At 44.8% G+C, this 14,537-nt stretch overlaps 1 protein-coding gene across 1 annotated transcript; it reads right to left on the minus strand.

Annotated features, from left to right (window-relative positions):
* Nucleotides 1-4,037: 4,037 nt before the first annotated feature.
* EFCAB9 (EF-hand calcium binding domain 9) lies at nucleotides 4,038-13,839 on the minus strand. Its single transcript, XM_038010400.2, is given in 5 exon segments — nucleotides 4,038-4,447; nucleotides 4,449-4,550; nucleotides 7,005-7,181; nucleotides 8,180-8,328; nucleotides 13,704-13,839. Coding segments are annotated over 5 exon segments (612 nt in total). The 3' UTR covers nucleotides 4,038-4,399.
* Nucleotides 13,840-14,537: the final 698 nt, after the last annotated feature.

Consider the following 14,537-nt stretch of genomic DNA (forward strand, 5'->3'; position numbering starts at 1 on the left):
TATTAATTGAACAAATTAGCAGATATACATTGTGTCCACCTCCAACTCTCAAATACTGTAATTTAGTGTTTTTACTTATGGAGCGGAAAGAATGAAGCTGATAGCCTCCCTTGCTATAGCCAATCTTCTGTGATGTCTGTTTGGGCCTCTTGTGGCTCCTCTGATCCTCCTGGTTCTGTAGGCTGTGAAGGTGGGTAACTGTCCCACTCAGCAGATGTCAGCACAGTGCATTTGTCTCTTTCTAATCATTGTCTTTAGTATGAGGCTTAAGATGATAAGACGTGAACTCTAAGGACTGGTGGGAGATGTTGTGTTGATGCAAAGGGGATTGCAGTTTTGCCATTGCGTTTAATGCTTTTAATGCCAGTGGCAAAAACTGCAGTTCCCTTTGCACCAACCTAATAAATGATCTCACTTTATTTATGGTTAGCTTCCTCCAAATGTCTTCCCTCTTTGTAGTGGATGTAGATTGTGGAGGAACCAGTCTGTTGGCCTGGGCTGAAACTGTAGCTGGGTAAGCCCTCCCTCCCATTAGGCCTGCATTCCTCTACCTCTGCAGGTGCTGCTCTCTCCCCAAGGCTGAGGCCACCTGAACACACTTGGTTGACCAAAACATTTCAGTGCAACGGTGACATAGTAATGATACAGAGTGTTGGTACCACCCAAAAACATACCTAAATGTACATTGTCTAGTAAACTCTACCCTTAAAAGCATAATCTGATGGGCTATTTCACTGTGGAAATAGTGAAACTTACATTGAAGCGTCTAACACATACCTACAAACATGTAAAATTTTTTATCATAAAATGTAATTATGAAAAAGTCCTAAAGTGGCCGGCCGCGGTGGCTCATGCCTGTAATTCCAGCACTTTGGGAGGCCGAGGCAGGCGAATCACGAGGTCAGGAGATCGAGACCATCCTGGCTAACACAGTGAAACCCCGTCTCTACTAAAAATACAAAAAAATTGGCTGGGCGTGGTTGCAGGCGCCTGTAGTCCCAGCTACTCAGGAGGCTGAGTCAGGAGAATGGCCTGAACCTGGGAGGTGGAGCTTGCAGTGAGCCAAGATGGCACCACTGCACTCCAGCCTGGGCGACAGAGTGAGACTCTCTCAAAAAAAAAAAAAAAAAAAAAGTCCTAAAGTGTACATTAGTAGTTTGTTTTTTAAATCATACTACTAAGTCCCAAAAGAATATCACTGAAATTGTGCATTTGAATTTTCGTTTTGACACTAAGTTTCAGTGTGAGCAATTCAGAGAGATGCTCAGTTTACTGATACCATTCTAGAAGCATCCAGTTTAGGAAGATGCTCTTAAAAGGAAGAACATTTTAAAAATCTGATAGTTGGGCTGGTCACGGTGACTCACCTGTAATCCCAGCACTTTGGGAGGCTGAGGCAGGCAGATCACTTGAGGTCAGGAGTTCAAGACTAGCCTGACCAACATGGTGAAACCCCGTCTCTACTAAAAATACAAACATTAGCTGGGCGTGGTGGCGGGCACATGTAATCCCAGCTGCTCAGGAGGCTGAAGTAGGAGAATCGCTTGAACTAGGAGGTGAAGGTTGCAGTGAGCTGAGATTGCGTCATTGCACTCCAGCAAGAGCGAAACTCCATCTCAAAAAAAAAATAATAAAATAAAATAAACACTGATAGTTGATTAATTATACCTTTTATAGCCACCCTAATGGTTTCCAGAGTGGAGGGGAAAACTTATAAAACTGCTCATTCCTGAAACTTCAGTCATTTGATGTGGTTTTAAATTATCCTAAATCAGTACCTGTATGTACCTATTATCTTTGGCCATCTTTTCTCCCTGCCCCCATCCTGAAACAATAAAGAGTATAGTATTTTCATTGCTTGAGAGACCATATCTGAAAAAATACATATCCATGGTTACCCTTTTGTTTTGTTTTTAATAGAGACAGGGCCTCACCATGTTGCCCAGGCTAGTCTCGAACTCCTGAGCTCAAGTGATCCACCTACCTCGGCCTCCCAAAGTGGTGGGGTTACAGGCTTGAGCCACTACACCCGGCCATGGTTACCCTTTATATATCTCAGGGCCCCTCTGGAAGATAGGAGAGAGAAGCCTTCCTGAAACCTCACTGAAATTTCTTCTCCCAAAACCATGCCTAGATCCCAAGGCTATCTGGTGGCAAAAGCCATTGAGGCTGCCACAAGAAGCAGAAACGGTTTATACCAAGATGAGCTTAGAGGGACACTTTGGAACTGTGGCTAATCTCTAGCTGCCATTTTCTGAACAGATAGTGCTCATCTTTCAGTACAGTGGGTAGGTGTAGTAGTGTCCATACTTGCTTGCCAGAGAGTTTCTCCTTGGAGAATAATTGCAAACTCTCCACCAAATCAAAGGAAGGGAAGAGCACTGTAGTGCGATGCCTTGCATGTTTTTGTGTTTCACCATTCCGTGAGATACACACATTATCCCTATATCAGAGGTCAGGGGTCTTGAGTTGTGCTTGTTTTTCTGGACCATTGTGGGGAAGAGAAGTTTTGGCTGCTGCATGCATTTGTCACACTTGAAAGCATGAAATAAAATCCCATGTCTATTAAATATAGAGAGAGAGTAATTATTTGCTGTTATTTACAAGTTTAACTTACGAATGACAATCTTAGATAGGCAGTATTCTTGTCTGTTGCACATTGACAAAGCGTAATTAAATTCTATTTTTGATGTTAAGTACTTTGGAACTCATGGAATTCCTTAAGGCCAGTTATATTATTTAATGTATCCTTAAGAAATCCTTGGTTTATAGTAAATGAGCTGTATTTATTTTTTCAGCTGTATTTAACTTCTTTCCTGAGAAATTTATGGTAGCAGGAGATGTGGTGATTAATAACATTATGCAAAATAGATTTCCAAGCCAATGAAATCCCAGCTTAAAACTTGAATCTGCTGAAACTAAAATGAGCTACTCAGATACTGGCTCTAAGCACAGGCATCTAATTGACCTTGAATTTGAATCCTGGTCCTCCCTCTTGTGAGCTATATGTAAGGTCCTTAATCTTTCTAGGTCTCAATTTTCTCATCTGCACATTGAGGATAATAATACCTAATTCATAGGGCCATAAGAATAAATCATGCATTTAAAGAACTACCTAACCCATAGCAAGCACATGATTATATGGTAGCTGTCATCAATAACATTACAGTACAGTTGGGTAGAGAGGAGTCATAAGTCCCATCCCAAAAAATATTTTTAAATTATTCAAGGCATCAAAAAATTAAAATTATGCAAGGGCATGTAATAATTATTTTACCGGGCCAGGCACGATGGCTCACGCCTGTAATCCCAGCACTTTGGAAGGCCGAGGCAGGCGAGTCACGAGGTCAGGAGTTTGAGACCAACCTGGCTAATATGGTAAAACCCCATCTCTACTAAAAATACGAAAATTAGCCGAGCATGGTGGTGTGCGCCTGTAGTCCCAGCTACTCGGGCGGCTGAGGCAGGGAGAATCGCTTGAACCCGGAAGGCAGAGGTTGCAGTGAGCCGAGATTGCGCTACTGCACTCCAGCCTGGATGACAGAGCGAGACTTGGTCTCAAAAAATAATTATTATTATTTTACCATAGTAAATTTGGTACACTTGTTTAAGTACTTAACTGAGAATAATTAAGATTCTAAGAAGAACATAGCCTCCATATCCTTAAATGTCAACTACTGTGTGGTTGGAGCACTTCACCATTGGCTAATTTGAAATCTCAGGCACCTAAGTGGCCTTAGCCTAAGAAGTAGGAGGCTGTTGGACCACTAATGACCAATATCAGGAAAGCTGCACCTTCTTTCACCTACCTGGCTCCACTATGTTGTGTTAGCAATTAGTTGAATACAGAGGAAGCTATTGATCAGGGTTGATCTGAAAAGCAGCAGCAGAATTGAGACATGTCAACAATATGAAAGTGGTTATTCCACATTACATTATTGTGAGTTCTGTGTGAGGTCACGAGGTTATTAAAATTCAGAACTTGGCTGGGCACAGTGCTCACACCTGTAATCCCAGCACTTTGGGAGGTAAGGTGGGTAGATAACTTGAGGTCAGGAATTTGAGACCAGCCTGGGCAACATGGTGAAACCCCATCTCTACTAAAAATACAAAAAATTAGCTGGGTATGGTGGTGATCCCAGCTACTCGGGAGACTGAGACATGAGAATCACTTGAACCCAGGAGGCAGAGGTTGCAGTGAGTCCAGATCATGCCACTGCACTATAACCTGGGCGATACAGCAAGACTATGTCTCAAAAAAAAAAAAAAAAAAATCATTATAAAGATATCCACTTTGATGCTCTGAATTTATTTTTAGACATATTACCAGTCTTCATCAATGTTCATGTTCTGTACTTTCAGATCCCATTTTTTTCCAAGAGACTCTTTCGGCTTACATCTACTTCATGTGACATTTTCTTTTCGAGTAGAGACTTCTCGTTCTCTCTACTTTTTCCGTCTTCTTTTTCTTTCTCCTCTGTTTTCTGCCTCCTCTGTAATTTGTCAATGTAGATGATTGTATACAGCTTAAATTCCTGATAATTAAGAAGCTTTGGGTTGGGGGGGAAAAAAGAAAAATTATTTCAGGAAAAACTTGATACTTTGTTTCAGATGATAGCAGGATTGTATTCATTTTTGTTTTTAAAACTTGGAAAATTAAAGACACTCGGTAATTGGGACATAATTATAGTCTGATTGTAGTCGAGTACCCAGGAATAGTCTATTGTAGATGCGAAAGGAACAAGGGTCACTTTTTTTTTTGAGACGGAATCCCTCTCTGTCGCCCAGGTTGGAGTGCAATGGTGCTATCTCGGCTCACTGCAACCTCCGCCTCCCAGGTTCAAGTGATTCCCCTGCCTCAGCCTCCTGAGTAGCTGGGATTACAGATGCACACCACCACACCTGGCTAATTTTTGTATTTTTAGTAGAGACGAGGTTTCACCATGTTGGTCAGGCTGGTCTCAAACTCCTGACCTCATGACCCGCCCGCCTCAGCCTCCCAAAGTGCTCGGATTACAGGCGTAAACCACTTCACCCAGCCTCTTTTTTTTTTTTGAGACGGTGTCTCACTTGGTCACCCAAGCTGGAGTGCAGTGGTGTGATCTTAGTTCACTGCAACCTCCGCCTCCCTGGTTCAAGCAATTCTCCCATCTCAGCCTCCTGAGTAACTGGGTTTACAAGCATGTGCCACCACACCTGGCTAATTCTTACATTTTTAGTAGAGACAGCGTTTCACCATGTTGGCCAGGCTGATCTCGAACTCCTGGCCTCAAGTGATCCGCCCACCCCTGCCTCCCAAAGTGTTGGGATTACAGTCATGAGCCATGGTGCCCAGCACAAAGGTCACTTTCTTCTATTAGGTTGGTACAAAAGGCAAAAGTAATTGCAGCTTTTGCCATTACTTTTTTTTTTTAACACAGAGTCTTGCTCTGATGCCCAGGCTGGAGTGCAGTGGCGCCATCTCTGCTCACCGCAAGCTCCGCCTCCCAGGTTCACACCATTCTCCTGACTCAGCCTCCAGAGAAGCTGGAACTGCAGGCGCCCGCCACCACGCCCAGCTAATTTTTTTGTATTTTTAGTAGAGACGGGGTTTCACTGTGTTAGCCAGGATGGTCTCGATCTCCTGACCTCATAATCCACCGGCCTCAGCCTCCCAAAGTGCTGGGATTACAGGCGCGAGCCACCGCACCTGGCCCCAGCCTGCCAGCTTTCAGTGGCAAAAACCCCGATGACTTTTTTCACCGACCTTTACCATGTCAAGTCCAGAGGTTTCAGGCTGGCATCTAAGGTTGTTCACAGTGTGATCACTGTTTTCAACCTTAGCTGCCACTTGTTTCCCCAATGTGGATTTCCTCTTTAAATAGGCAGAATTAACTCTCTTCACCATAGCTTTCTCTCAGGAATTTTTTTTTGAGACAGGATCTCACTATGCTGCCCAGGCTGGCCTGGAACTCCTGGGCTCAAGCGATCCTCCCTTCTCAGCCTCCCAAGGAGCTGTGACTACAGGTGTGCACAACAGTGCCCAGCCCTTAGGATTATGCTCACATGCTCTCATTCATCATATCATCTCTTCCTGTTTAATTCAAATCTACAAACTCTTCCCCCAACACCAAACTACTACCATATTATTAAATTTCCTCTAAAGTATAATTTTGTATCCATATTATATGATGTAGCATTTTTTGTTGGTTTGTTTGTTGAGACAGAGTCTCCCTGTGTCCCCTAGGCTAGAGTGCAGTGGTGTGATCACGACTCACTGCAACCGCCACCTCCCGGATTCAAGTGATTCTTCTGCCTCAGCCTCCCGAGTAGCTGGGATTACAGGCGCCTGCCACCATGCCCGGCTAATTTTTGTTGTAGTTGTTGTTTTTAAGTCAGAGTTTCCCTCTTGTTGCCCAGGCTGGAGTACAATGGCATGATCTTGGCTCACCGCAGCCTCTGCCTCCCGGGTTCAAGCGATTCTCCTGCCTCAGCCTCCTAAGTATCTGGGATTACAGGCATGTGCCACCACGCCCAGCTAATTTTGTATTTTTAGTAGGGATGGGGTTTCTCCGTATTGATCAGGCTGGTCTCAAACTCCTGGCCTCAGGTGATCCACCCACCTCAGCCTCCCAATTCTGGGATTATAGGCGTAAGCCACCACGCCCAGCCAATTTTTGTATTTTTGTATTTTTAGTAGAGACAGGGTTTCACAATGTTGGCCAGGCTAGTCTCAAACTCCTGTCCTCAGGTGATCTTCCCGCTTCGGCCTCCCAAAGTCCTGGGATTATAGGCATGAGCCCCCGAGCCTGGCCATGATATAGCAGTTAGTCCACCCTTTCTCTTCAAGGGCCCATAAGTCTTAAGTTTTTTTCTGATCCTAGTGCCATGCAATATGCTTATTTGAGTAGGTTTTTCCCGCCCTCCTCCTCTCCCATCTCTCCTATATGTAGTAAGACATTTTTCTCTGCTTATGGAAGGAAAGGGACTGCCACACAGATGCCACATTTTGGATCTGTACTTACATTGTCACCTGTAACGTCAAAGTCATGGAAGAGATCTTTGAGTTCCTGTTTGTGAATATTGAAGAGAAATCTGTACATTCCAAAGTTTTTTGCACCGATTCTCAGATCCCCTTTCAGGTCAAGCAAGTCAAAGACAGGCCGGGAATGACGGTACATAAACTGTCCTTCCAGATGGTTCTAGTGCAAGAGAAATAGGTGAGATGAGCAACAGTGTTGTCAACGCTGCTTTCTAACTTGTTTCCTCAAGACGTATCTTCACCAGCCCCTTCCCTAGAGAGCTAAAAGCAAAAGAGAAAATCAGAAGCTCAGGGCTGAAAGGGTTCTATCATCGATGCAGGAAGTCTCACTTCGGCGTCTGCATTCAAAAGGAACTTGAATTCTGCCACCTGTAATGATCCATTCTGCTAGACAGAACTCTGGTTACTATAATGCATTTCCTTACGTTCAGTGAAAGTCTTGTGAAACATCGTGGCATGGGTGATAAAATGATGACCTCCTTCCCTCAAAAAAACAGGAACTGAGGCCGGGTGCGGTGGCTCACACCTATAATCCCAGCACTTCAGGAGGCTCGAGGCGGGCAGAGCACTTGAGGTCAGGACTTTGAGACCAGCCTGGCCAATATGGTGAAACCCCATCTCTACTAAAAATACAAAAAATTAGCCAGGAGTGGGGGGGTGTGCACCTGTAGTCCCAGCTACTTGATCTATTGAACCCAGATGGTGGAGGTTGCAGTGAGCCGAGATCGCGCCACTGCACTCCGGCCTGGGCTAGATCGAGACTCAGTCTCAAAAAAAAAAAAAAAAAAAAAGGACCTGGGTAAGTACATACTGGAAATGTATATATGGTAAGAAAAGACCTCCGAAGGAGTGAGGCGCTTGAGCTAGCTGGTGATTCTCTGAAAATCACCAGCTAGAGCGAGTGAGGAAAAGAATGCCAAGAAGGGACGCGATGGGCCACATCTGTCCTCTATGAGGAAGGGCAGAGTAGGAGGGCGGCCAAGAGGCTGGGGCTGCAGCAGGGAGAGGCTGTTGAAAAACCTGAATCATTCGGGAACCAAAACTTATTTTCCCCACCCATCTTTTCTTCCTCTTTTTAGTGAAAGGAAGAAAACTGATGTATTCCTAATTCAGTGCTCCCATCAGCAAGAGGATGGTGGCAGCTGTGCGGTTACTTGCCTCGTGGGCCAGCAGCATACACACCAGCATGTAGAACTGCTCAAAGCCGATCTCGCCCACAGCGTTCCAGTCCAGCATGTCAAACACAATGTTGATCTGTGCCTTTTTCAAGTCAGTCACATGATGAAGGAAGTGATAGAACAGCACATCTGTTAAGGTGGACAGGTGAGGAGATGTGTTATTTGAATATAGCTCGAAAATGCTAAACAGCTAGAAGTCACGTAAACGGTAGTGATGTTGGAAGCTTGTTGATCTAGGAAGAATGATGAGAACATTTTGTTTCTGGCTTTGCCACTGTACTTTCTACAATTCCTCAAACCTTCATCACCCTTGAGCTTGTGGAAAAGCACTGGACCTGGAGTTGTGGAGAATGAGATCATGGACGGTCTTGGCTCCTGCCCGAAGCTCACACACTGCATGGAGCAGACAGATGTGCACACAGCACTAATAAAAGGCAAGGTGCTAACATATAAAACGGGCACAAAGTGCTCCTCATGTATGAAAGGGAGAGCTTAATTCTCACTGGGGACTGAGAACACTTTCTTGGAGATGCTGATGTTTTTCCTGAGCCTTTCCCTTGAGATAATTAAAATGAGGAATAAAAAAATCATTCCCCCTCGGCCAGGCACAGTGGCTCATGCCTGTAATCCCAGCACTTTGGGAGGCCAAGGCAGGTGAATCATGAGGTCAGGAGTTCGAGACCAGCCTAGCCAATATGGGGAAACCCTGTCTCCATTAAAAATACAAAAATTAGCCAGGCGTGGTGGCACACACCTGTAGTACCAGCTACTCAGAAGGCTGAGGCAGAAGAATTGCTTGAACCCAGGAGGCAGAGGTTGCAGTGAGCCGAGATTGTGCTACCGCACTCCAGTCTGAGCAACAGAGCAAGACTCTGTCTCAAAAACAACAAAAGTCATTCCCCATCTATAAACGCCTTGATATGCCTCATGCTTGTATAAAGCAAATGCATTTGGCTGTAGGGGGAAGGGAACAAACCTTATTTACCACCTTATGTGTTAGGCACTTTATTTATTTTTTGGCTGGAGTGCAATGGCACATTCATAGCTCACTGCAGCCTCAACCTCCCAGGCTTAAATGATCCTCCCACCCCAGCCTCCCAAGTAGCTGGGACCACAGGTGCATGCCACCATGTCCAGGTAATTTTTTAATTTTTTGTAGACATGGGGTCTCCTTATGTTGCCCAGACTGGTCTCGAACTCCTGGGCTCAAGCAGTCCACCTGCCGCTGCCTCCCAAACTGCTGAGATTATATTTATATAAAATAATATATATATAAAATAATATATATATAAAATAATATATATGTGTGTGTGTAAGCCAGTGCACCCAGCCATGTTAGGCACTTTAAATGCCACATTTCACTAAATCCTGATAACACTACAGAGAAAGTGGCATCATACTGAGAGGTGAAGCCAACTGGACTTCCTGAGTCGAGTGGGGGACTTGGAGAACTTTTCTGTCTTACAAGAGGATTGTAAAATCACACCAATCAGCACTCTGTGTCTAGCTAAAGGATTGTAGATGTACCAATCAACATTGTGTAAAAAAACACCAATGAGCACTCTATGTCTAGCTAAAGGATTGTAAATACACCAATCAGCACTCTATAAAAATGCACCAATCAGCACTCTGTGTCTAGCTAAAGGATTGTAAATGCAGCAATCAACACTCTGTAAAATGGACCAATTAGCAGGATGTGGGCAGGGACAAATAACAGAATAAAAACTGGCCACCCCAGCCAGCAGCGGCAACCCACTTGGGTCCCCTTCCACGCTATGGGAGCTTTCTTCTTTTGCTCTTCACAATAAATCTTGCTGCTGCTTACTCTTTGGGTCTGTGCCACCTTTAAGAGCTGTAACATTCACTGCGAGCATCTGCAGCTTCATTCTTGAAGTCAGGGAGACCACTTGAACCCACCAGAAGGAACCAACTCCAGACACAATACCCTTTATAGTAAGTCTCAAATATCAATTAGTGTGTATTAGCATTTCTCATACTGTAATGGGGATACCAATCACTTGGGGGATATTGTGAAACTACAGATTCTGATTGAATAAATCTGGCATGGAACTTGAGACTGCCCATTTCTCCAGCTCCTAGGTGATGTGGCTGCGGCTAATCTGAGGACCACACATTGAACAGCAAAGGTGTGCCTCACGCTGGGCACAGTGGCTCATGCCTGCAATCCTAGCACTTTGGAAGGCTGAGGCAGGCGGATTACCTGAGGTCAGGAGGAGATCAGCCTGACCTCATGGAGAAAACCCGTCTCTACTAAAAATACAAAATTAGCCAGGCATGGTGGCACATACCTGTAATCCCAGCTACTCGGGAGGCTGAGGCAGGAGAATTGTTTGAACCCAGGAGGCAGAAGTTGTGGTGAGCCAAGGTTGTGCCATTGCACTCCAGCCTAGGCGATAAAAGTGAAACTTTGTTTCCAAAAAAAAAAAAAAAAAGTTGTGCCTCACATAGTGAGTGGCAGAGCTGGGATTCGAGTGTGGATTTGCCTGACCGTGGTATTTTTTCCACGGTGAAGCTCTTTCGTGCATTAGTTAATGCATATTTACTCATATACGTTCAGAAGAAAAAATACTGAAAAACTCTTTAAAAACTGGAAAGTTTTTTGTTTTCTTTTTTGTTGTTTTCATTTACAAGATCTTGTTGCATACCGAGTACATAGAAGTTTTTGCCTGCCATTCTACTCATTAATCATGAATAAAAGATGAAAAAAACAAACATGGCAATACACTTACACAGTGGTGTGTGGCTGTCTACAGTTGTATGTACAAATCACAGTAATGAGGGATTTTTACATTTATCTACATGTGTTTCCCCTTACTCACTGATTACAGAAACTATTTCCTGCATAAGAAATGGCTCCACTGGCCGGGTGCGGTGGCTCACACCTGTAATCCCAACACTTTGGGAGGCCGAGGCAGGAGGATCACCTGAGGTCAGCAGTTTGAGACCAGCCTGACCAACATGGAGAAACCCCATCTCTACTAAAAATACAAAATTAGCCAGATGTGGTGGCACATGCCTGTAATCCCAGCTACTCAGGAGGCTGAGGCAGGAGAATCGCTGGAACCCAGGAGGCGGAGGTTGCAGTGAGCCAAGATCGCGCCATTGTACCCCAACCTGAGCAACAAGAGTGAAACTCCATCTCAAAAAAAAAAAGGCCGGGCGCGGTGGCTCACGCCTGTAATCCCAGCACTTTGGGAGGCCAAGGCGGGTGGATCACGAGGTCAGAAGATCGAGGCCATCCTGGCTAACACGGTGAAACCCTGTCTCTACTAAAAATGCAAAAAATTAGCCTGGCATGGTGGCAGTTGCCTGTAGTCCCAGTTACTCAGAGGCTGAGGCAGGAGAATGGCGTGAACCCAGGGGATGGAGCTTGCAGTAAGGCAAGATCACGCCTAGGCGACAGAGCGAGACTGGGTCTCAAAAAAAACAATGTCTCCACTGAATACGTAAAACATATCTGTGTAATGTGGAGTCCCAACTGCAGCCAGCTAAAGGCACAGTGAATCAGTAGTCACAATACAATGTCATGATCTGGGGGCTTCTGACCACCTCTTGATGTTCCTTCTCCACACCTCCCTGGATACGAGCACCTGGAAACAACACACCACATGTATACACAGTGATGTTTGTGTAGTTGCTCCTTGAGAAATGTTTCCAGGTGTAACTTAGTGGCTACTTAACAAAGAGTGTTTTGAGACCAGGTGTGATGGCTCACGCCTGTAATCCCAGCACTTTGGGTGGCTGCGGTGGGCGGATCACTTGACGTCAAGAGTTCAAGACTAGCCTGGCCAACATAGTGAAACCCTGCCCGTCTTTACTAAAAATACAGAAATTAGCTGGTGTGGTGGTGCACAGCCGTAGTCCCAGCTACTCAGGAAGCTGAGGCGGGAGAATCGCTTGAACTCGGGAGGTGGAGGCTGCAATGAGCCAAGATTGGGCCAGTGCACTCCAGCCTGGGCAACAGAGCGAGACTCCGTCCCAAATAAATAAAATAAATAAATAAATAAATAAATAAATAAATAGAGACTGTTTTGAAACTGGCGGACTCTGGCTCACCCAAGTCTCCAAGGCCTTAAGTCATTCTCCCACAGGAAGGCAAACATTAAGGCTGTGCCTTCACCCTTCCAGGTCACTCTCCAGTCCCTCTGGGACCAGAAGACATGAGCATGGCATTACCTCCTGGGTGTTGCATCAGCAGGGAGTGATCTGGTTACCAGGGAGCTTAGACTCCTCAAGCATCCCAGCAAGACTCAGCGTGGGCTTTGCAGGCAGAGCGCCCAGCATTTCCATCTCAGCCTTTTATTTACCGCTGGGTCCCCTGCAGCTGTCTTATCTGGGGCAGGGTTATTGCGAAGCTTTGGCAGCGCACTGTATGTAAATCTCTATGTAAAGAGAAAAAGAAGGTGTCCTCTTTTTATTGTTTTTAAAAATTGAATGAGCTCCTTAAAATCATGACTGAGGAGCCCCTTACTCACAAATGACATTTCTCTCTCTGAGGTCAGAACGAGTGAATGGATAGGATACTTTATTTCTACTCAGTCCTGAAAATAACCTAAAGTGTTTTAATTGGACATCTATTATTTTGTGAACTCAACAAGCACGGCTGAGATCTGCAGTTTTTTTTTTTTTTTTTTTGGTCATTCACAAGTACCAGTGAGTAGAAGGGACCCTGCAGCTCATCAGATTCAAACGTCCCCTATGACAGATAAGAAGAGTCTTGCTGAGGGGTCTCCAGAGTTAGTGCCTGAGCGGGGCTCAGCTCCCAGGAATAATAATTAGAATAATAACAAACACTTATTAGGTCCTTATGATGCGTCAGACACTGTGCCACACATTATCTCATTATCGTCTTTATTTTCCAACGATGAGATGGACTCCATTAGGAGAAGCCTCACCTCTAGATGAGGAAAATGAGACTTAGAGAGGGTGATGTTATATTATCCACATCACCAAGGAATAATGGGTGTGGAGCCAGGATTCCACCAGAGTCTGCAATTTTCTCCTCCCAGCTGAACTGTCCCCAGTGTCAATTCTGAGTTGGCAACTTCTCTCTTGCTTCAACTAGAAGATAAAATATTTACTAACAGTCCAGGTGCAGTAGCTCACACCTGTAATCCCAGTACTTTGGGAGGCTGAGGCGGGAGGATCACCTGATGTCAGGAGTTCGAGACCAGCCTGGCCAACATGGTGAAACCCCCGTCTCTACTAAAAATACAAAAAATTAGCCGGGCGTGGTGGCAGACACCTGTAATCCCAGCTACTCAGGAGGCTGAGGCAGGAGAATCGCTTGAACCCTGGAATCGGAGATTGCAGTGAGCTGAGATTGCGCCACTGCACTCCAGCCTGGGTAACAGAGCAAGACTCCATCTCAAAAAAAAAAAAAAAAAAGTACTAACAAAATAGTTTCTGGCTCTGCAAGTTTTCCTGCATATTAGCTAAAACCCAGGTAAGGACCCAGAGGAGACATGTCTGAAAGTACTGACCATTCAAGGTGTTCTTGCCGTGCACATCCAGAATGTGAAAATATTCCGCCAAAGCCTTCACGTTTCTCACGGATAATAAACAGTATATTTTGTCCAGATAGAGGTACCACAGAAACGATCCTTTCTTCAGTTTCATCTTAGGACTCTGTAAACTGAAGGCTCTGGCAACCAGAAATAGAATACAGAATCCTGCCTCAGAAGTAGAATGTTGGATAGGGTGTCTGAGATCTGGCAGCAGTAAAGGTAAACACGTCAGAGGAAACAGTCAAAAATTAAAATTGCTGCTTCTTAATTTTTCCAGCTATTCTGTAGATAGATATCTGTTGTCCGAAACCTCTTGGTAATGTGATTATCCGTGTGTCACTAAAATACAATCAGTTCTAAAAGAGATCCACAGGCTGTTGAGAAACGAATGAGAGAATGTGCTACACAGGAAAATGCTACACAGCCCAAGTGGTTTTCAGAGCATTTATAGCCTAAATCATTTATTAGAAACAAGAAAAATTGAAAAACACATGGAAAAGTACTAAAAGAGCCTAGAATAACTACAGTATAATAATGCCAAACAGAGGAAGTTTTCTTTCTTTCTTTCTTTCTTTTTTTTTTTTTGTTTTTGAGACAGAGTCTTGCTCTGTCACCCAGGCTGGAGTGCAGTGGCGCAATCTCAGCTCACTGCAAGCTCCGCCTCCCGGGTTCACGCCATTCTCCTGCCTCAGCCTCCCGAGTAGCTGGGACTACAGGCGCCCGCCACCTCACCCGGCTAGTTTTTTGTATTTTTTAGTAGAGACGGGGTTTCACTGTGTTAGCCAGGATGGTCTCGATCTCCTGACCTCG

The sequence above is a fragment of the Chlorocebus sabaeus genome, chromosome 23 (genome assembly GCF_047675955.1).
Source record: "Chlorocebus sabaeus isolate Y175 chromosome 23, mChlSab1.0.hap1, whole genome shotgun sequence".
In the NCBI taxonomy this organism is placed as follows: Eukaryota; Metazoa; Chordata; class Mammalia; order Primates; family Cercopithecidae; genus Chlorocebus; species Chlorocebus sabaeus.